This window comes from Myodes glareolus, chromosome 19 (genome assembly GCF_982192425.1).
Source record: "Myodes glareolus chromosome 19, mMyoGla1.1, whole genome shotgun sequence".
In the NCBI taxonomy this organism is placed as follows: domain Eukaryota; kingdom Metazoa; phylum Chordata; class Mammalia; order Rodentia; family Cricetidae; genus Myodes; species Myodes glareolus.
This window is the reverse complement of record NC_142044.1, coordinates 2,763,950-2,787,280: the sequence shown is the minus strand read 5'-3', so window position 1 is coordinate 2,787,280 and position 23,331 is coordinate 2,763,950. Positions and strand designations below refer to the sequence as shown.

At 44.2% G+C, this 23,331-nt stretch overlaps 1 protein-coding gene across 4 annotated transcripts in view; it reads right to left on the bottom strand.

The window, feature by feature from the left end:
- The window catches only part of Vps13b (vacuolar protein sorting 13 homolog B), a 513,205-nt gene that overhangs the window by 15,135 nt on the left and 474,739 nt on the right, over positions 1 to 23,331 (bottom strand). For all 4 annotated transcript variants that reach the window (XM_085679117.2, XM_085679115.2, XM_085679119.2 and 1 more), the window contains exons 53-57: positions 22,929 to 23,056; positions 22,537 to 22,736; positions 12,355 to 12,473; positions 4,385 to 5,190; positions 333 to 509 (exon numbers count right to left, since the gene is read on the bottom strand). In XM_085679117.2, the coding sequence (XP_085535243.2) occupies positions 333 to 509; positions 4,385 to 5,190; positions 12,355 to 12,473; positions 22,537 to 22,736; positions 22,929 to 23,056 (1,430 nt within the window). The remainder of the gene's footprint in view (positions 1 to 332; positions 510 to 4,384; positions 5,191 to 12,354; positions 12,474 to 22,536; positions 22,737 to 22,928; positions 23,057 to 23,331) is intronic.

Sequence of the window (23,331 nt, the reverse complement as noted above, 5' to 3'; positions counted from 1 at the left end):
TCAAAAATACGATGAGGCAACTGGTGTAGGATTCCTGATGCTGAGCAGAAATCATGGATACTTTCAATATTTCTATATTTATTGCATGGAATAATGGTTGAGCCCATCCAAGTATTCCCAGTGAGAGGTTTAAAATCCTCAAGTTTCTGAAATATTTTTGTACATTACAGGCAAGCAGTGACTTGTTTAAAACACAGAGCAGTATACACAAGTTTTGCTACAAGACCGGCGTTCACAGCAAGCTAACACACCTCAGAAGCTGGAGGCTAAAGAATTGAGAAGCTCGAACACTTGGAAGACAAGACAAAGACTGACGAGGACTCCACAGTTACCTTTGGAAATGTGCTTGACGAATGATGTGGTCCCTCGGGAAACTCCGCTCACAAAGGCCCCTGGGCCTCGTGTCAGTCCCTCGTATGGAAGCCTGAAGAAGTCCGAGATCCCGTTTCCAATGCTTCTCACTAAGCTGGCGGGGCTGCCGAGGATCTCCAGAGACCCCACCACCCAGCCTGCAACACACAAAGGGAAGGAGCTATTGAGACCTTGAGTTCCACTTTCAACATTTGTGGGGCCGCCTGCTTTCCCTAAAGTTCCTCTCACACTAGAACTGATGGTGTCATAAGCTTCTTTGGAGCAAAACATGGGAAATAACTCATTCTCCATGAATTCATAAATGGTGAACTTTCATACTTCATAAATCACAGTGATCCTCTGGCAGCCTTGCAAATGGCTTTAATATGACTTTTGTGTCTAAGCCTCCTGTACCCCTGTAAAGGGAACCATGTGCAGAGAGTAGCCCCCCGCCCCCAGGCAGGCACTCTGGGCTGCAGGTGCTCACAGGCTGGGAGTCCCAACCTGCCAGGGCAGCAGCAGCAGGAGCTGCCTGGTGGGGAGAAGCCAGATGCTAAATAGGGTGTTGCAAAAGGGATGCAAACTCTGCCAAGGATGGAGGAGTTATTTTTAATCTTTCCCAATCCTATCAAGCTGAGTGCTTCTCTTAGAGTGGAGCTGGCGCGAACAAATGCTCCCCTTCAACCCCAGCTTTGGTTGTGTAAACATCAATGACAGGGACACACTGATTAGGTTAGAGAGAGGCAAGTGTTCCCCACCAAAGTCCCAGGAGGGTGGCTTTGGGTTTGGTTTCCTCTTTAAACTCAGGCTCACCAGGAGCTGGCCTGCTCAGTGGCCTGCACAGCTTCTGGCTGTGCTGGGTCCACAGCAGCTGCCTTCCCCTTCGGCCTGGTAGGGGTGGGGGACTGAGGGCCTTTTTACTGGGAAAGCTGTGAGGACAGCACCTATGTGGGAGCTGAAGGACAAGGTGGGTTTCAGTCATAATGGGGAGTGGAGCCACACGGGGAAGACTTTGCTCATGGAATCCTCCAGAGTGCCACCAGCACCTTGCAAATGGACCCTGACCACTGAGATTCTGGGCTCATAGCAGTATGGGTATAGAGGGCAGATGGCAGTCCCACTTGGTGTTGTGGGGTTGTACCTCCCCTGGGGAGAAAGCAGAGGACACTAAGGCTAAGATTATGTCAGTAAGTCACAATCTCAGGCTGATGAGACATGGGAGTAGAGTTTACAATCTAGGTTAGTTTACTTGATCACTGCTCCCCCACCACCACCACCAAAAAAAGCAGGATCATGTGGAATAAGTTATTTCTGAAAGGTACTCTGTGCGAGTTAAAAAAGCAGATTTTTCTTAGTCTAGAATGGTCATAAGGTTCCATTTGAGCTCTGGGTTAGAAACACTGGTTTCCCTTGATGTAGTCAAGGAGAATCCTCATGAGTGCTGCTTCAGATATGGAGATCTGGGAAGGGGGGCATGGCCCAGCCTTGTCTCTTAGCTCCCACCCCCTACTGGGAGTCCTCTCCTGTTCTTCCTAGTCCTAGGAAGGGCGAAGCTGTCGCCCCCTGCTATGTTCAGTGAAACCTGATGCCCCCAGAAGATGGTCTGTGGAGTGAGAAGCATCTAGGAATACTCTTTGTTGGCTTTCCCCAAGAGCAGATGAAGCGGTTCCTCTGCATCCACCAGACACAGGACTCTGCAGACACCAAAAGATGTCCAGTCCCTGATGTACAGAGAGTGTGTGCTGGACCTCTTCAGCCTCCAGTATGTGGAAACCCTCTGGATTGTGTAATACTGAGCATAATGCAAAATCTGCATCAAATGTTTTATGCTGAATTTAAAATGTTTATTCTATTTCCTTATTTGTGTGGACGTGGGTGTGCAAAGGCCACAGAACACTTGTGGAGGCCAGGAGACAATTTGTAAGGGTCAGCCCTCTCCTTTCGCCTTCACCACTGGGTCAGCCGCCGGCCATCTTGCTGGCCTTTTTATGCTAAATATTTAAGGGATAACATCGTGGACAAAAGTCTTGTTCACACGTGATCCTTTGGGTACTTTCAGGTTACCGTTGGTTGATCTCAAGACTACAGAAGGCCATCTGCGCATCTTTGTCTTAGTTGTCAGGAAATTTTGTGGATAACCTGATCTACTTAGCCTGATATGAGAGTGAGAGTTAGGTAAGGACCTCGGAAAGTCTCAAGCCCACATGCCTTCCTTTGAATATGTTCACTCATTTCTAGTTAGCAGTCATTTATTTTTAAAGCCTCGTCAAATGACTTCACAAGCTTCCCTAGAAATGAGGTCAGGGTGTTTTCAACTATCCCAGCGAGGAACCTTCTCGAGTCCAGTGGGTGAATGCTGACCCAAATGAGATGGATACACCCTACTTCCTCCCACCCAGCCCTCACCCTCTCTACAGGAATGTGAGTCCCTTCAGCCTGTCAGCCACCCTCACTGTGATCTTTCTATCTTTCACTCCTCCGAAGACTGCTTTCTTCAGAAAACATTCTGACTGACCACAGCGTTTTAGTGACGATATTTCCCACAGCTCTAAAAAATCCAGCTTTGGTATTAGAATTTCTTTCCTTCTATGTATTGAGATTGAAATAATCACAGGATTTTTAAGTGAATTAGAGAAAAGCCCGAGAGAGGGTGACATGAGCTCCCCTAGTAAAACAAAACAGCACTTGGGCTCCAGAGGCCACGGCTGCCTGGGCACAGGCGGTTTGTCCTCCAGCCCAACATCCTAGCTTGATGTCAGACGTGACTGCAGGGAGCCTTCCTCCTTCCTAGGCATTTGATTAGCTCTGCTACAAGCCAATTGGCCAGAAGGGTAAGTCTGGGGTAGTTTGCAGATACACACATTTATTCAGTTTGAAGTATTATAGATTATTTTACAATGACTCCTTAGCAAGGGGAGATGTTTTCTTCACTACTGTGCAAACTATCCAGACAAGTCAGAAAGGCTCTCAGGCAGGAGCTGCCACTGTCCTACAGTGAAGTTAGGAGAGCCCTACTCTCTCTGTGGACTTCACCATGGAGAGGTTTAGTCTCATGCACGGAGCTACCGGCCTCTCGCCGTTTGCTGTCGCAGTCTGAACTGTCTATGGTGACCCTGAGGATGGAGAACAGCGGCTCTTATGTCTACTGCAGAAGACTAATGAAGCCGTGTGGACGCGGCTCTGGACACGACTGCTGGTGACCACGAGGACCAGGCTATCAACCTGGACCTGTCTCAGGGAGACCCAGAGTCAGAAACGCCCTGGAGACGATGGCTGTCAAGTAGTTGAGATCACAGGGAGCCCATTCCTCATCCTTAGCACATAGTACTCCCCATGGGAAATTCCGCCCTCACGTCAGACACCCCGTGCAGGCTCTTTCAGCGCGACGGGAAACAGAACCTCACCTCTCTCCTTGGCCCCTAGCATAAAAGATCCCACAGCCTGCAGCAGGCCCTGCCTGCCACTGAGCAGAGGGCTGGGAAGAGGCTGTGGAGAGCAGAGCCACCCACAGCCTTCTCTGTGCTCTGCTGAGACAGGCAGTGCCTGCTGGGGATGCACAGGGCTCTCTGTACGTGCTTTGACCCCTCTGAACTTCCCACATACACGATCAGTACAGAGAGAAACTGGCCACCTAGAACTGGAAGTCTTTCAGGCCAGGCTGACCTTCCCGGCTGCACTTGTATTCTGAGACAGAGTCTTGTGCCTGCAAGGCATTCACAAATGTGTTTTCTAAATTTGACTAATCTATGTTAGGTAACAGCTAAAAGATTATAACTAAGAGGGCTTGTGAGTCTATTAAGTGCCAAGCAAAATGCCAGGGCTGGCACACTTCAGCTGATCTCAGATGGAAATGCAGACTCAGGCAGGTGTGGCAGTCACCCGAGCCTTACACCGTCAGAGTCCACACATAGCTCTAGTTCTGTTAGTGTGCAGCCTGCATGCATCCCCCTCCCTGCTCCCTGTGCTGTCAGACAGACAGAACCATTTCTGCCCCGATGCTAGCCCACCACAGACCCCTCACTTGCATCCTTACCTGCTCTGAAAAGAGCCCCAGCAGCATAGTGCATGGCCAGTGCGTGCACCAGCTGCCTCGCCGTAGTGAACACTGGTCCCCTTTCAAATACAGAGAAGGACAGAGGGGTGTGGTCGGAGGCAATGTACAGCTTGAGAGAGGCGTGGATGCTGACAAGGAGGTTCACTGGCTGGATGACCAACTTCCGTAGCTTCACCGGGTTCACCAAGGCCCTGGCATGCTGTCTCACCTGCACGGGCAGCACCTGCTCCCCTGCAGAGAGCTGTGCATGGTCACCAGCCACCCTGCTGTGAGGAAGGTAGGTGTCAAATAAAGTTTTGATGTAGTATACAAAGGTGTCCTCCACATAGAGCCGTGCTGGCTTCAGTTCAACAGAGAACTCACTGACATCAAAGAGGAAGTCCGTCCCCTCAGACACAGTGAGGCGAAGTTTGATGAAGCAGTTCTCTTTGTATTCCTCCAAGTCTTTGCTGGAGACCAGGAGACTCTGCACTCTCGAATACCACACTGGTTCTGTCTTCTCTCCTTGGCAGACCAAGACAGCGAAGTGGAAGTTGGATTTGTTATAAAGCTGGTTGTCCAGCTGCAGGTCCCCGAAGTAGACTTCCACACTGAAAAGCTGGAGCAGGGTGGACGGAGGCTCTTCCCCTGGGAGGACACCAGGCACAGGACATACGTGGAGGAAAATGTTGTCCAGAGTGAGCCTTAGAAGCTCAGATGATGCCTTGTGGTGTGTGAGGTCATCAGACACTGCCAGGCTCAGGCGGGTGATGAACGTTTTAAAAGTAACCATCTTCTCCAGAGCTCTAGAAGAAGGGCAAAGCTCGTTAGTGTCTCTTCTTTAAGGTCAGTGCCTCACTGCATACCCCATGATGGGACAGAGTCTCATAAAAACAAATAAGAACTCAACTTTCAGTGCATGTCTGGACAGAACCAGCCATGCTTGGAGATTACTGGGAAACGTTCCCATTGGGACTATTATAAGCTCTTGTCATGTTTTTGTATGTGTTTTCTCTTATCAACACCAGACCCCTCTGCTTTTTTTTTCTCCAAATCCCTCATTTCTATGCACTAATTCTGTTATAATGATCATGGTAGATAGAAAATCAGCAATGCTCTTTATGTTAGAAAAGATGAGCTGAGCAAGAAGAAAGCCCAGTTCAGCCGGACCTACAACCACTGCGCGCAGTGTGCCCTGCCCACCCTGCCCTCACTTCCAGAGCTGAAGAGTCCCTGGTCAGGTCCACGCCCTCTCGGGAACACTCCAACACTCCTCCCTCACCTGTCAAAGCCATCACTCTAGAGTGCCAGGTGCTCCACGATCCCTTCCTCTGCGGTCCTGCCAGTGCTCAAACACGCTGTATCCTCTTCTCAGCAGACACAGCCCTGCTACAGCCTCCCTTCTTCCTTCTCAATCTACTTCCCATTTCTCTAACCCACACATACCACCTCCGATTCTCTCAGTTCTGTTCTCTGAAGCTTGCTGCAAGCTGGTTTATGCTCCCCAATCTGACAAAGTTACCCCTTATCAGGGCCACTAGCACTAAAGCTAAAGCCCCATCTGTGGCTGTTAGCAGCCCCTCTTCCAGGACACACATCCTCCAGGACACACATCCTCCCTCTGTTCTCACAGAACTCTGCTCCCTGCCTCCAGGGACTCCTTCCCCTCCTCTGACTGGAGGAGGATACATCTCTTACCCGCATCTCTCACCGGGTGATGCTCAGACTTAGCACATGGTTTCCTTCCCATCGCCACCGACAAACACCACCCACCAGTGGGTGCTGAGAACCGTCCTGACTCCACTCTTGTGCTCCTAACTGCCTAGGTGACACCGCAACTCACCACGTCTGTAATGGAGCTCTGCTCCTACCCCTCAGTCTACACGGCCTCTCTCATTTCAGTCAATGGCAACTGCATCCAACTAGAGGATCTGAATCCTTCCTGAGGCTTCTATTTCAGTCCCTATCCTAACGACAGGACTCCTTCGGGCTCTCCATAAGAGTATGTCCAGAATCTGACCATAACAGGGCCTCTAGTGTGAACACAGATAGTTAACTGCAGGAGGTTCCTGATTGCTTTTGCCCTCATTTCTCTAGATCTTACTTCAATAAAACAGCCAGTGATCTACACCTTAAGTCTCACATGACCTCTCTGCTTAACATGCGCACCAGGTCCTCACCTCATCAGGGTTAGACTCGTGAGGCACTAAAGCACACATTGCTCCCCTTCCGGCCCTGATCCTCTGGGCTCATGCCTTCTCATCTCACTGGGACGGGAAAGCACTTCCTCCAGCAGATAAAGCCTTGCTGCTTTCAAGACCACACTCAACTGCCAGTCTCTTGAAAAGGCTTCCTTCCAACTAACTTCTTCACACTTCCACTCTCCTTGTCTTCACGCTCTCTCATTTGGCTGTCTTTAACTCTCTAGAGTGCGGGTGATCTTCTACTACACCCATGGGGGGGGGGGGGGTCTCTGCTCCTGCCTCTCCCGTCTGCCTGTGAGAATGGAATCTTGTAATGGTTCCATCTTTTTTTCTCACTCTCTCCCCATCCCTGGAACAGACCTCACATCTAGTAAGCACGCAGGACCAGAGAAAGCTAAGCCTGGGACAAAGTCAGATGTGGGTTCCGAGTTCTACAGTATCTCAGGCAGGCTGCTTGGATACAGAGATGCGGCTCCTGGCCGCTGCCTATGGGCTGGCACCAGCACCATGCTCTCAGCTGACATGGGCTGACACGGTAGCGGAAGATTTGTTCTATGTGGTCAGAGAGCACTTCAGGCGCTTAAAGCTATGTTCAGACACAGGAAACCTCTAAAAAGGTGCAGTACATTTAAAAATGTGGTTAGATGCTGAAAAAAGAAAATGGGTCTAGACAGCCATAGAAAAAAATAAATAGTTTAAAAATAATATAGTAAAGTCTTAAGGAAAGAGTAAAAAAAGCCACATAAAGATGGGAGATACACAGGGTGGTTGGATCCTGTATGGTGCTTTGCTGACTTTGAATTTTTTAAATGCCAATGTACAAAAAACAACAGCTGCTGAGAGACACTGGATTATGAGGACTGCTAAATTAAACCAATCTATATATTTTAAGAATGTTTTAATTTCAAAATGAAAGTCAGAAAATATGTTGTGTTATGAGAGGTTTTGCCTTTGTTTCTATAGGAAACAAAAAGTTATGGTTCTCTTCAAAATTAATGAAGAACAGATTTGATTGGGAGAAACCCCCTGAAAATCTTGGCTAGAGACAAGAAGAAAAAAAAACCAAGAAAGACTACAAGACAAGTGATGTATCTGCTGATCCCTCTAATGTGGGAACAGTTCTGAAACTGGATGAGACATGGTAAACCTTGCTGGTTGCAGATTTCTTATGACTTATTATTACATGGTATCCTTTCATATGGCATGGATAGAGATTTATACTATAGTTTGGTTTGATTTATATTATAAATGCGTTTTACCTGCTCAAACACAGAACAACAACTCACCTTTAGCTGATTTCTGTACACTGTACATTCATTCCATGCTTGTGCTAATGCAGATACGTATGTTACCTTTAAAAGTTTATGTGTTTTCAGAATAAAAGAACCAGACACCAATGAAGACAAGTAGTCCAGGTGATCCAGACTCTCAGAATGCCTTTGTTGCTGTTTTCAAAATTCTGCATCCAGAACAACCTCCAAGCTGGAGGCTGAGATGGTCCAGCCTTACAGACTCTTCTAGACAGGACGTCAGATAGGCTCTGCACTTTGCTATCACACAGAGACTGAACAACAAAGGACACAGCTAGTTTTCCCTGGGCTTGATCATTATCTCTATTTTCTCAGGGTCTTCTAAAGATGCCATCACCACCAAACAACAGGAAGTAAGAATATAATGCCCACATTTCCAAGAGGTGGGGTGGGTGTTTTTTGCTCATTCAGCTGGTTATGAATGTTTGTCATCATTTAGGAAAGTTGGTTATAAATTGTTACTGGTCATGATAATGAAGGAAACTAAGCAAGGGAGGTTGGATTCAAGGATCTCTTTCTTAAAGAAAAAGGGGGATATGGAAAGGTTAGGATGAAAGGAAAGATTATTAAATCTACTTTAAAATAAATAGCAACTATTAATTCTCAAATATTTTACATTGGTATGGATTTTTGTATACTGATATAAATTTAAGTTTGTTTTTGTTATAATATATATGTTTCTATTCTTGTTTAACATATTTTACCTATGCAGCTCATTTAAAAATGTAATGAATAATTAAGAAATACAGGTTAATCAGTTACTCACTATAGTAATCAAACTTATAGTCAAGTTGTGTATGTTTTCAGGGTTAAGCAGATATATTTTTAGATAGATAGGTGGTCTTCAAACACTGCAGAGACCTGCAGAATATGGCATCAAGGCTTTTCATGACAACAATATAGGTCTGCAACAGGCAGCACCAATTTACTTTAACAAAGGAGTATGGCCATCAAAGAACCTCCATATGGAATGTGCTCTCATTGTAGCAAAGCTAGCCACTTGCCTTGACCACTATAGCATGCTCTCCAAATTGAACAAGCAGGACACTAAAGAAACTGCAAAGCTTTGCCAAGACAAGGTAGGACATTCCTTCAAAATTCCTGCTTCATAGAAAAGTCTGTCAGATATTCTAGGCCTGCAGGCTGACGATGTTACAGAGAAACCTTAGGTGACTGTCTAGGCAGCAAGCTGCTTCTGTCATTTCTATAGTTTTGAAAGTTGTTTGCTCTGTACTTCCTGTGTACTCAGGTTAGAGTATATCCTTCTTGGGTCACTGATGGAATTAAAGCTTAGTTATAGTTACAGTTTTCTTTGCTACCAAATTCAGAAAAGAAACTCATAAAAGAGGTGTAAAATATATAGGGTTGAGAGACATAAAAGCTTAAGTTGTTTACCTAAGATAATGTTTTGAGGTCTAAAAAGATAGTTTTGGGTTGATAATAAAAGTTAGGATAAAAAATAAACTAGGTAGAAAACTTTGGACTTACCAAGATAGGATAGATAATGGAATATTTTCTCTGAATTTGCCAAATACTAGTGGACTGGACATTGTGAATTTATTTCTTCCTTAATAATTGTTTCTATTGTAGTTTTATTGTGTTAGAGTTAAAACCTTTCCTATTTATTTAGACAAAACCATGAGATGTTGTGGGGTATTTATACACTATGTGAAGTGTACTGCCATGATTGGTTATATAATAATATTGGTATTATATTATACCAATGATGATTGGTATAATAAAAAGTGGAATGGCTAATAACTAGGCAGGGGGTATAGGTGAGACTTCTGGGCAGAGAAAGAAAGGAGGAGGGGGAATCCAGGCTCATGAGAGAGATGCAAGAAGACATGGAATAAGCAGTGTGCGTGGTGTGTGACAATGCAAACTAATAGAAGTATGTTAAGAGCCAGTTAAAAACAAGCCTAGGCTAAGGCCAAGCTTTCATGATTAATACAGTCTCTGTGTGTTAACTGTGAGCTGGAGGCCCAAAGGAAAATCTATCTGTACAGAAATTAATAAATAAGCACCGAAATGTTGGCTTTTCCTCTTCCAATGTTGTCGAAAATCATACTGGTGTCTGTTTACAGAGATGGGACATACAGGTGTCTATTTACACAGATTGAACATATATTCAGCATTCTAATGATGCTTTACATTAGATCATATGCTTCTTCTGGTCCACCGCAACCATTACCACCTATATCCTGTGATATGCCATTTTTGATAGATTTGATTAGCATTTGTATTCTCAATATTTTGTCACTATAAATAACAATGAAATGAACATCTCTGTGTGTATTCTTATGTACTGTTTTCATTATTTTCTGAACTCATACTCTTCCAAGTGGAATTTCTAAACCAGTGGTTATCGCCCGCTGAACACTGCCACCTTTTAATACAGCTCCTCATGTTGTGCTGACTCCAACCATAAAAGTATTTCATTGCTACTTAATTAACTGTAATTTGCTATTGCTATGAATCATTATATAAATATCTGATATGTAGGATATCTGATATGTGACCCCCGTGAAAGGGTCTTTCAACCCCAGGTTGAGAACCACTGTTCTAAACCAAAGGGGTTTTGAAGTTTTTAATATGTAGAAACTGTTCAAGAAAATTGTACCAATTCCTGCTAGTGGCCTTGTCAGAGGAGCAGCAGGTGGCAATTGAAGTTCAAGGTATCAGACCACCAGGAGGAAACTCTCTGGTGGGTGAATTCGTTTAGGCAAGGCCATGGGACTACAGACCCCAGGCTGTCTTTTGCTTCTGCTGTGCCTTTCTTTACATGTTTATTACTGCAATATTCCTCTGGTACCTAGAATGTTGTGAGTGGACTTGGAGAGATCTCCACTGCCTGTAATATACTATGTTTATCTCTTGGAAACATCCCATCCTACTGGGCATTTTTCCTGTGGATTGTCAAGAAGATGATCCCTCCCTAAGATTTACTGTCTAAATTGATAATAATAATGATAGCGTATGCAGAGTTTTCATGAATAAAAATACAAGGAAATGCTACACAACCAGGACCTATGAGTTTCACCCTAGGAGCTGACAGACTGTAGCTCAAGTTAATGGCTAAGGGAGCTGTGCTCACAGATGGCATCGCAGCTGCAGCAAAGCTTTGGAAATAAAGCTGGACTAAGAGTTTTTGTTAAACAGCTCTGAGGTGAAAACCCAAGAAGACAGTCTTAAGTTTTAGAAAGGCACAGAGTTGAATGTGGAACTCACTGAGGTCAGGGAACAAGAATAAAATAGCTCAGCTAACTTTGGCTGACACGCCTTTCTTGCTAGGATTGATTGATTACCAAAAGTGATGATTAATTCCTTATACCCACTTCTGCCCTCAATCTCCTGATATATATATACTATTAATGAGTGGATATGCACCCTAAAGATTTACAGTAGAGCTAATTCTTTTTCATTTATAAAAGTTTAGGTTTGTGATTCCTTTAAGATTCCTTGTGCTTACCTTTCAAGAAAATAAAGCCTTTTCTTTGGAACTGCAAAATGCATCCTATCAGTAAAAGACCTGACTGAGAAGAATATCTTGCTTGCCTACATGGTTAAGCTGTAACAAGTTGCTTGGGTATGAATAAATGTGGGTTCTTGGAATAATTTTTTCATCTATAATATGTAAAATGTTTAATCATGTAAGGGAGATGAAAAACATGTCTTTACCTGTATTCATTATAATCATTCACTTAAAATAGAATATAATCATATTGTTGTTGTAGGAAGCTTCTTGTTTGTTCCCAGCTGCTCCGAACCCAAAGTAACCACACAGAAACTGTGTAAGTTACCATACTGTTTGGCCAATAGCTTAAGCAAATTGCTAGCTAGTTCTTACATCTAGAACTAACCCATTATAATTATTTTATATTTTATCATGAGGCTTGTGGCCTACTGGCAAGGTTCTAGCTGGCAGCTCACATCTTTCCTCTCTGGTGGCTACATGGCGTCTAGTGACTCCACCTTCTCTCTCCCTCCATAGCTCTACTCTGCCATATCACCAGCCAAGGCAGGCCCTTGTGCTCGTACAGCCAGCACCTTAACCTCCGAGCAGCTCCCCAGCCTCCTCGATTCTATATTCATTGTCAGTTTCATGGAAAAGTCTTTTACAGAGTTGTTAAGTGGATTTAGAGATACTAGCTTGCATTTTATACTACAAATAATGGTATCATTATGAAGAGCATATCTTAGCTTGAAAATCTGTTTGCTGAACTTACCATTGAACCAGGAGACTCAAAAAAGATGTTGTTGTTGTTGCTATTATTATTATTATTATTATCTACATATAATAGATATGGAGGAAAAACTTAACTAGATCTTTACTTGTGGATTACATGATAATCAAACACTTCAGTATGTGTGTTTGGACAATAGGAATGATAAACAGTGGTGTATAACATTACAGAACAAAGTTCACTGTGCTCTCTTAGGCAAACAGACCTACCTGTTGGTGCTGGTTAACATGGGTCCTGTTTTTCCTTCTGGGGCTATAGTGATACAGACTGTGCCACACTGATGGGCAATGTCCACGTACACATATCCGAAGCCGGTAAGGAACACAACCTGCCAAAAAATGTTCCAAATCTGATTAAAAAGAAATAAGAGCGGTGTTGGAATGGCTAACTTCAAGTCCTGATTCAACACTGCAAACACTTTCTAACCATGTGTACAGGCTATTTGGTTGACTTGAAAAAAAAATTAAGTCCAGATTTTTCAATATCCAGGCTGTAAGATTCACAGGAAAAGAAATGATGGATGAAGGAGCATGAGTGTCTTCATTCTCTGCTTTTTGGAATTGGCACTAACCCCACGTGGGCTGGAGGCCAGCCCTGGGGCCAGCTTTATGTGTGCATAGGAATGGCTGTGGGAAAAACAACTCAGGACTCTAAATGCAATGTGCAAACCTTACTATTACAGGGACACCCCCCACATGTGGAAAACAAAAATAAACTATCTCCAGAATTATCAGTAAGCCCCCCAAGGTCCCTCATATGACCAGAAACTTCTTCAGGTAAGTTAATCTGTTTAGTATCAAAATTAATTGTTCAACCACGAGAAAGTAGACTAAGAGCTAAAAGTAAGAGCCTCGACCGTCTCAGAAGCCAGGTGCCAGGCCAGCAGAACACAGACTCTCCACATTCAATGCCCCTGATGCCCACGGGATAACGGTCTGAATACAGACCAGAACATCATGTTCACAGCTGAGATTCCCTGAGGGCAGAGGCAAGAACCGAGATCTGCAATAGCACCTGGGTCCAGGCCAGTGAAGAACAGAACAAGACTGACAGCCCTTAGATGAGGAGACAAGCAGTGAGTGCCTTCTAGTGGTGGCACACAAAGGCACCAGGGCGTGTGGATACAGACCATGCGGAAGAGGGATGGACTCGTACTTGGGAGCATGTCAAGGAGGAAAAGGGACCAAGGTGCTGAGCACCAGCAGTGACTGTGATCTCTGCAACTGCAGACATGCTGCTGCTCTGCCTTCCGTGCCAGGGTGGCCACAGCCGAGGAAATCCCTTCACACCCAAGCTCTTTTGTCTGGTGACAAAAGGAAACAGAAACTGACAAAGCGCCCATGACAGTGTCCCCTAAGCGTATTACGGAGCTTCATGTCTACCTGCTGTAGAAAAGAATGCCAGGAGCCTTTCTCTAATTGCCATTACCAATAAGAAACAAGTAAATGGAACTTGTGCTTTTCTGGTTCTTTATCTATGTTACCAAAATGACTATCACATTATATTTAGCAAACAGTATTTTAAAATTATATCAATTTAACTTCCCCAAGCAAACCAGTTCTGTGGTGATGCACAGGAAGACATTCCTTGTGTATTCTCCAGGAACCCATGAGAGGATCTGTGGGTACCAGAGCGACTTATAAAGCACTTCAGTATGATACCCACACTGACATAAGCTATTTGCCAGTAAAGTCTGTATGCTCGCCCCTCCTCCCATCTTCACTGGTCTGTCCCTCAGTAGTCCCCAGTTCCCACAGCAATGCTTGAGTACTCCTGTCCCACCTCAAATTTTCATGCTTTTTAAAGAGTTTAGGTAACCTTATCTTTTATTTCCAGCCTATTCTGGCTACGTTTCAACCAACACAATTGCCCATCCCACTGTCTTAGTGTTGGGGTTCCTATTTCTGTGCTAGACACTACGACCAAAAGCAACTTGTGGGAAAAAGGGTTTATTTCATCTAAATTCCATCAGTGAGGGACGTTAGGGCAGGGACCTGGAGGCAGGAGCTGATGCAGAAGCCATAAAGGGTGCCACTTAGTGGCCTGTTCTCAGCCTACTTTCTTTTTTTTTGAAATATAGTGTTCTGTCTGCATGTATGCCTGCAGGCCAGAAGAGGGCACCAGATCTCATTACAGATGGTTGTTAACCACCATATGGTTGCTGGGACTTGAACTCAGGACCTCTGGAAGAGCAGTCAGTGCTCTTAACCGTTGAGCCATCTCTTCAGCCCCTCAGCCTGCTTTCTTATAGCCCCAAGACCACCAGTCTAGAGGTGGTACTTCCTACAGTGAGCTTCAATCAAAAGAATGTACCACAGGCTTGCCCAATCCCGTGGAGGGGGGCATTTCTCAAATGAGTTTTCCTCTTCCAAATGGTTAGCTTGCATCAAGTTTATATAAAACTAGCCAGTACATCAGGTAAAGTGTTTTGTTGAGCAATCTTGAAAAACTGAGTCTGATCCCAGAGACCATGTTAAAGTGAAAAATGAAAATCAATTTCAAAAAGTTGTTCTTTGACCTTTCCACTATGCCACAGAATATGTATTCTAATACACACACACACACACACACACACACACAATCAAAAATAAGTAAAATTTTAGCTACTTTTCCTTCCTCAGAGAAAGTCTATTATTAAGGAATGATAATAGACAATAGTGTCCTACTTTTGAAACTTTAAGTTAAAGATCACATAAAGCTTACCTTTCGCAAAGAAGTGTTCGTCTACAATGACCCAAATATACGATAATTAGGCATTTATTTTTTCAGCTGACTTAAACTATGACGCATTTGTCATCAAATATTCATCCCCATACTGGGAAGATTAAACTTGTTACTTATATTCCCATGTATGAAGTACTTATTTTTTGTTACGTTCCTGAGCTGGTTTCACAGAGCCCAGGTGGCCCCACACTTGTTATGCAGCCAAGGACGACTGAGTCCTAATATGCCCAGCTGCTAGTGCTGAGGTTAGGGACACACACCACAGGCCTCTTCTTTTGGGACAGGTTCTCATGTAGCCCAGGCTGGCCTCAGACTGACTGTGACTGCCTGACCCTCCTTCCACCTTTCAGTGCTGGAATTCTAGCATGCATCAGCACACCCAGCTGTGCTAGTTTCTTTAAAGAGCACCTCAGCTAGGAGCAGGGTGGTATCTACAGAGACTGCCTCTGAAGAGCTGTGCAGGGAGAGGGGACGACTGCAGTCAGCAGTGCTCGGCTCTGTGCTGTCTCTGTGCTGGATTTTGGGTTAAAATTCCCAGTCCCCTTACTCCAGTTTTAGGTGTAGCATCTACACTGAGGTCGTTGTGGCAGACTAATGGCAGTACATCTAGAGCGTCTGAGATAGACATTTATATCAATGTCACGTAAGGTGTTTGCGGTGGGGAAATATTGACACTAATGAAGCAGAGACACAGGTCAGGTGTGCGTGACCTCTGACAATACAGTGGCATCGTGTACAGAGTTTTCAAGTTTGTGGCTCTCTGTTGGTCTGCACCGACAAGCTACCCTTGGCTGCACGCGGTTTGGGAAACAACAGGTGAAGGTTGAGGTGCTTGTCAAGCCCTTTGGACTGAGAAGTTTGGTAAGTGGCCAAAAGTACAGATTTGGAGCTTAGGAGGAATATGTGGGCCAGAGAGGGGTCTGGGAGTGATCAGTTGGTAGACAGTAGCTAATGCTATGAATTTAATCAGATTTTCCAGAAAGGAAAAGGAGAAAGATAAATTTCTAAGATGATTAAAATAGAAAAGCTTGGATAGGGGAAGAGAAGAGAGCAGCACATATTCTGGATATAATTTCACCATTTGGGCTGGAGAGATGGCTCAGAGGTTAAGAGCATTGCCTGCTCTTCCAAAGGTCCTGAGTTCAATTCCCAGCAACCACATTGTGGCTCACAATCATCTGTAATGAGGTCTGGTGCCCTCTTCTGGCCTTTAGGCACACATGTAGACAGAATATTGTATATATAAGAAATAAATACTTAAAAAATAATTTCACCATCTATCCACTTTTTGAAAAACATTCCAGAGATAGCTCTGCTCCTGTCTTGGAAATGGCTGTACTATGCACACACGGGAGGCTCTAGACCAGGTTGCTCAGCAGACACTGGGCAGTGGGTGTCAGTGTGCTGATGTCAGTTCTGGCCCCAACGTGGTGTTGGGCTGTGTGTGAGAAGTAAGCAGGATGCTCCAGTACTCACAGCCCAAGTCTCCACGTCGGCCCCTCACACACAGTCCATTCCAGGACGGAGGCCAGATCCCAGCCGTGCCAGGCCCCCGTGTTCATGGTGACCCCTGTGTATGAACTAAGTGTTATCTGTGTCCTTTGCAGCCCTCAAGGGGTGTGTCTCACAATATTTTTATACATGTGACATATTATGTTCAGCATGGTTTAACAGTGCTTTTGGGCACACTGTCTTCACAACTGTGGTACAGATGAAATTACTCTCTGGTGAGTTATGGCATGATTTAACCCAGTTATGAGAAAAGTATCCAGGGGTTCTCCACAGGAGAAACTAGGGTTTTCTCACTTAACATACTTATTATTAGCTTGAATGAATATGTAGAATATATGTTCACCACATCTATAAAGGACATAAAACTACCATGGATACTTAATATGTTAAATGACAGTCCCCACACCCCCCAATTTTTTATACAAAACGTAATTTCAACAAGATAGGCTAGGCCAATATCAACAAGACAATGTATTGGGAATAAATGTAAAATCTTATCATTGGGTTCAAAAAGTCAACCATATAGCAAATCATATGACAAAGACCTGGGGGATGAGGCTGACTCCGAGTTCAGTAATAACTAAGTCTGGACTTGTTAATAGAACACTTAGTCCAGTTCCTGCTTTATTAATAGAAGGACGGGGAGGAATAGCTGGTTAGACCACACCTGGAATACTGTGTGTGTTCTGGCTGCCATCTAAAGAGGGAACGTAACACGTTGTTGCATTCAGACTCTAGGATCACATCTGCTGAGGGAGTGGTTCAAGGTGCCAGAATGTTTGGCTTGGGTAAGGAAGCACTCCGAGATGTTCTGGCTGCCATCAGAAAGGGCAGTGTGAGTGTTCAAAGAGGAAGTGTATTCTGTGATGCCCTGAGCAGTGGTCCTCAGCCCTCCTAACACTGAGCCCCTTACACACGGCTCCTCATGTGTGCTGATCCCCACCCATAAACGTGTTTCTGTTGCTTCTTCATAACTGTAATTTGGCTACTGCTATGAAACACACTGTAAATATCTGTGCTTTCTGATGGTCTTAGGTAACCCCTGTGAAAGGGGGCTGAGAGCCACTGCCTTAGAGGGTAAAGCAAGGATAAAGAGTAAATGCTACCGAGAGATAGCTTCTAGCTAGAAGTAAGAAAAACATTCCTTTCCATCTCCAGTGGAAAAGTCACAACTATGACACAGGGATGCTTTGAGATGAGACCTCTCTGAAGAGGGTCTGTACTAAGCAAAAGGGGGAGATTAGAAAGCTTGTCTAACTTAAACTTTGGGAACTTGCAAGTGATGGCATCTGTAGCCAAGGATGACCCCAGAGACCAGTCAGTGATCTCTACTTGGTGGCAAGAAAAGAGGAGTTGAGGGGATTTATGAGTAGGCTCCAGGTGCCAACCAGCTGGTGTTTAGTTGTAGGTCACCTAACTGATTACATTCTGTGTGCCAGCACCTCTCACCAGTAAACAAACTCAAAAGCTATTGGCTGAGAGAAAGCTCGTGGCATTAAAGCAGCTACCTTAGAATTACTGTACTTAACTGCTTTATTTATTTACTCAAGTCCTTGAGTGGAGAATTACACCTTATTTGGAGCCATGTTAGTGTGCAATGTTCTTGCAATTCCCATGTTGGTAAAGTGGAGAGAAAAGGATCCTTAGGGCTCTCAAGCTGGCTAGTGCAGTGAGCCCCAGATTTCAGGGAGAGATCCTGTCACAGATTTTTTTTTTTTCCTTAGCAGCACACGCCTTTAATCCCAGCACTTGGGAGGCAGAGGTAGGAGGATCTCTCTAAGTCTGAGGCCAGTATGGTCTACAGAGTGAGTTCCAGGACAGCCAGGGCTACACAGAGAAACCCTGTCTCGAAAAACAACCCTGTCATTTAATGGCACAGAAATGACTGCACTCAGGCAGTGGGACATGGCTTCCTGGGTAAAGTCCCTGCGACCTAAGTGTGAGGACTTGAGTTTAGATACTGAGCACGTATGTGAATTTCCGTGTTCCTATGGCAAGATAGAAGGGGGAAGAGACCAGGAAGTCTCTGAAGAGACGACCTCAAACAAAGGAGAAGGGTTCTGACTTCCACATGTATGTTGTGCATGTATGCACCCATATGCACATGCATGCACAGAGATAGAAAAGGAATGGCTTTGTATAAACAATGTAGTGACCTCTGATGATATTAAGGTGAGTCCCAGTCTTTGTAAGATCACACTTGGTCGTACCAAGTTCTAAATGTCCTGAGCCCTCTGGTTTCGCCTTTTCTTGCACTTGGCATCATAGCCACCTTGGCATTTAGTGTCCTAAGACGATTATGCTTCAATCTGAGCTCTGAAGCTTCAAACATGTTCTTTTTGCTCAGAAAATTCTCCTACCCTCCTGTCTAATCCCTGCCTCTCTAGCCTTGAAGGTGCCGAGGGCAGTCAGGTCCTTGCCCAGAGGCACACTCCCAGCCCTGCGTCCCGTGAAGATACCTGTTTCCTGTCTTCACAACTGTTCTTCCTAATGACTATCTCTTTCACATGCACACTTGACAGCACCAAGCTTAGTATCTGGTACATATCATAAGCCCAGCATTTGTACTGATGGAGCAGGCTAGTTATGGTAACTTTTATGTGCTTTCTGCATACTGCTTTGGCTTTTTCAATATACCATTGACTACCAGAAATAAGGTTCTGACTACCAGGCTTACCAAGGCTGCTTCTCCCCCAAGGGGTTTACATGCCTGGGTATTATTGAGAAGATGTGTGAGAAGGTCTGAAAGACATCTTCTTTCAGAGGAGGAAATGTGCCAGTCTGCAGGACATATGGCACACAGCTCCTAAAAGATGAATGGGAACATGAGCCTCCATGGGTCCTGCCCCACAGGTGACAAGGTGTCGGAAAGAGCACCTCTCCTGAGCTTTGAAGTGTTCCCAGTACAAAAGGCTGAGGGATTTCAAGTAAACAGGAACTCCCAAAATAAAGTCTGGCAGGCAGCATGCCTACTATGAAGAATTTCAACAGTCTTCAAGCTGAAGCAGCGGTTCAAGGACACTTGGGAGTGCACAGGATTCACCGTGTCAAGGGCTGCACAGGTGCGGTAGGGGGATTGCTGATGCAGAGCTCTGTCCCGGGGCACTGGGACACTGTAGATCAGGTGACCATAGTGACGCGGCTCTCCAGGCTGCTCAACCTTCTTTCCTTCTGTTCTGACTGTCATCTTCTTTCACAGCTACTGCTCTTCTCTCCCTTAGCAGGCCGTTCACTATCTACTCCAGAAGCTCTAGTCTACTCCCAGCCTCCACCTCTGCACGGCCCCAGCTACTCCTGTGCCGCTCCTGCCTCCTTCCCCTCTGGTGACTGGAATTTTTCTCTTGTTCCTTGGGTTTGTCTCTCTGGGTACTGTCTCTTCTACAAACCCCCCACTTGCTCCTCTCCTGTCATGAAGAGCTGCACTCACACTGACCACACTTTTATGGGCCATCCACATTCTCGCCTCCTATGTCCTAGGGCCTTCTGCTCACTCCCAGCCTGCAACTCTCTCTACTATCTTACTCTGGTTTTTGGCTTTCACCTTGTCAGTCTCTTGCTGAGGGCCTTTTTGACACCATCTGGTGCTTTTCTCCTCGTCTCTCTTGGTGCTCTATGCTTGTAGGTTACAGCTGAGACGCTTGTGGTCTATACACAGACTTATGACAACTATTGCTTCTTATTCAACCTATTCATTTGGTCAGTAACTTATTAAGATCTCAGTGTGCTTACAGGTACTGGGCCAAAGGCTGAGGATGGGCATGGGGATGTGATAGGAAATCATCTAAGTACACTTAGGTAGGTATCAACAGATTAATGGATAAGGAAAACATTACGTATATCTAAAACTTGTCTATCACCTATCATCTGTGATCTCTCTCTCTCTCCCTTTCTTTCTTTCTTTATTTCTTTCTTTCTTTCTTTCTTTCTTTCTTTCTTTCTTTCTTTCTCTCTATCAAGATATATCCACACAATGGCATATTTGAAATGGCAAATTCAAATATAAAGAACTAAATTATGTCACTTTCAGGAAAATGAATGAAACTGGACATCATCAAATTAGATAAAATAAACCAGACTCAGGAAGACAAGCACTCGATCAAAGTATATGATACACATGTATAAAAATATATAAAAAAGACAAAAATTTTTAGTAAGAACACCTACGTGAATTTGATATTGAGTAAACTAGTGAGTGTGGTGCTTTCTTTGAAACAAAAACGACATCTCAATGGTTTGTATTTGTATTGCAGAACTGTCTTTGACTTTTTTTTATTCAAGTTGAATAAATATCACATAGAGGATTAAGATGGACGCTTAATGCTTAAAGAAAAGAGAAGTTCAATTAAAATTATAAATGCTATACAAGTCTATAGAGGGAGGCAGGAGACTGTCGAGGGGTTCTCCGAACTCCTGATAGGAGAAAGAGCGTCTATGAGGATGTCCAAATGAAGACCAGCACAGACAGTACATGCTGGAGCTAGGCAGGGCCGGATGCACTCTGAGGTTCTTTAAATGCATGGGCTTTAGGTCATGCTACTGTTGGAGGGCTCCCCTCCCACGGCTAGGACGAGTCTGTTTTAAAGCTTAAAGAAGAGTGAGGGCACTCAGCACTGCATTAGACGTAGACTGGCTATTAAATGATTACTATTATTATTATTGTTAATACTTTATACTTTAACACACACTTATAGCTAGTATGGTAGGTCATATTTTGCATTATTTTGTAAAGAATGACTAATGTGAAAGACCTATAAGAAAGTATAAGCACAAATTTATTCAGTCATAAAAAGCAATGATGTTCTGATAAATCCTATAAAGACAACATATTCAATGAAATAAACCAGACACTGAGAACAAATACTTCATCATTCCCCTTATCTGAGATGCTTAGAGTAGACAAATTAAGAGAGACAGAAAGCAGAATAGAGGCTACCATGGCAGGGGATGGGAAGATAACACTTTCTGTTTGGAATGATGGTAAGCTTTGAAGTTAGGAAGTCAGTGCTGTGGCTTGGATGTAAAAGGCCCCAGAGGTACAAGTGCTAAGGCTGGGTCTCCAGATGGTGATGCTGGGAAGGTGAGTGGATCATGAGGGAGCTCACGTAATCACGGAGTCAGTCACTCCTAGTTCACAGCTGGGCAGACCGCTAGCAAGTGTCTCCTAGCTGGATAAAGGGCAAGCCAGGGATGTATTTTGTTCTGGTCTGTTTCCCCTCCCTGCTTGCTGCACCCATAGGTGAGAGGCTTTCCTCTGCCATATTCTTGTGCCCTAATCCTGTCCTGTTACTGGTCTAAGAATAGAACTGGCCAAAACTAAAAGCTCTGAAACCATGAGGCAAAATAAATCTTTTCCATTTAAGCTGATTTTCTTAGGTATTTTATCATGGTGACAGAAAACAGTATTCAAATTTTAAGTAAAACAGAGAAAAAAAATGCTAGGTTCAAGTGTCATTTTCAATAAAAATAATACCAGGAACACTTAGAGTAAGGTAAGACATTTTATTGCTGAAGCCTAAAAACATATTTATGGAGGTTTTATAGATTACTAGCATAATTTTAAAATTGGCACACTTTCAAAAGAAGAAACTGATCTAGAATCAAAACTCTAATCATCTGAAAACCTGGACAGCTGAACTTTCCATATAAAGAAGTCTGTAATTTTATTTTATTTTTGACAGGTATTAGATGTGAGATGGATTCACTTTACCGCGTGCTAGATTTAAGAATCTAGGACCTGATGAAGATATAAAAGTGTATGAACAAGTACCTTTGCACTGAGACAAGCTCAGCATTTTACATTTTCACATTTATTTATTTGTTGTTTACTTATTTATGTGTTGTGTGGGTGTGTGTAGGTCAGAGGACAAACAACCTGGGAATGGTTCTCTTTCGACCCACGTGTCTTAGGGGTTGAACTAAAGTCATCAGGGTTGGCAGCAAGAACTGTACTGTCAGCCATCTGGAGGTAGGACAGAACTGATTTTCACAGACTGTCCTCTGACCTTCACATGTGCATGCGTGCCCATACACATACACGGAAGGAAGGAAGGAAAGAAGGAAGGAGCGAGGCAGGAAGGGAGGGAAGGGAGAAAGGAGGGAGGGAGAGAGGGAGGAAAAAAGGAAGCGGGCTGTGTTTAGAAAGAGCAGTCACTGACCTGAGTCCCTTGACTGTTGATGTCTACAGCGTCACTCCACTCAGCTGTCCTTTCTCCCGTTGATTCCAGTCTTAACAGGAGGCTGGGAAGTACGTCTTTGGTCTTGCAGTCTGGGTAACTGACAATCTGGTAATACAGCTCATGGTGAACTGAGCTCTCAGAAGGAATTTTTTTGCAATAAACCTCAAACATCGGAATATCTGAAAGATTTTAAAAAAGGGCCCATGTAGACCTTTGAGTGAAGGACAAAGACTTAGGGACATCCAACAATGTGGAAGCAGCGACTGACAACGTAGGAAGTACTCTTTAGAGGACCATAGGTGTCTACCAAACCAACATCCCCCAAAGCACTCATGTCTTCTGCTGTCCCACGTCAGGGCTGTGACACGCACCTCTGATGTTCTCCTTGACGAGCATCGTCATTGGACATCTGTTGTGGAAAATTACTCGAGGACTGGGGTCTTCTGAGAGGGTTAAATAAGTGACTCCAAAGTGTTCTTGATATGTCAGTGCTATTGCCCTGGAAAAGAGCAGACAGTACGGTTCACGGGGGACATGGTTTCTTCCTGTTCCCCGTTCACTTGAGCGTGCTCAGAGGACAGTGTTTCCAGAAAATGAGCCTGTCCCTCATTTAATAGTTGATGTATATGAAGTAGGCTTACTAATTTTAGAGTAGTGGTAATATGCATTTATTATAAAATATTCAAAAATGTGAAAAATGATTTTAAATTAAACCCTCCATGACACTATCATCAAGACAGACAACTGCCGGTCACCCTTGCCTGTCACCCCAGT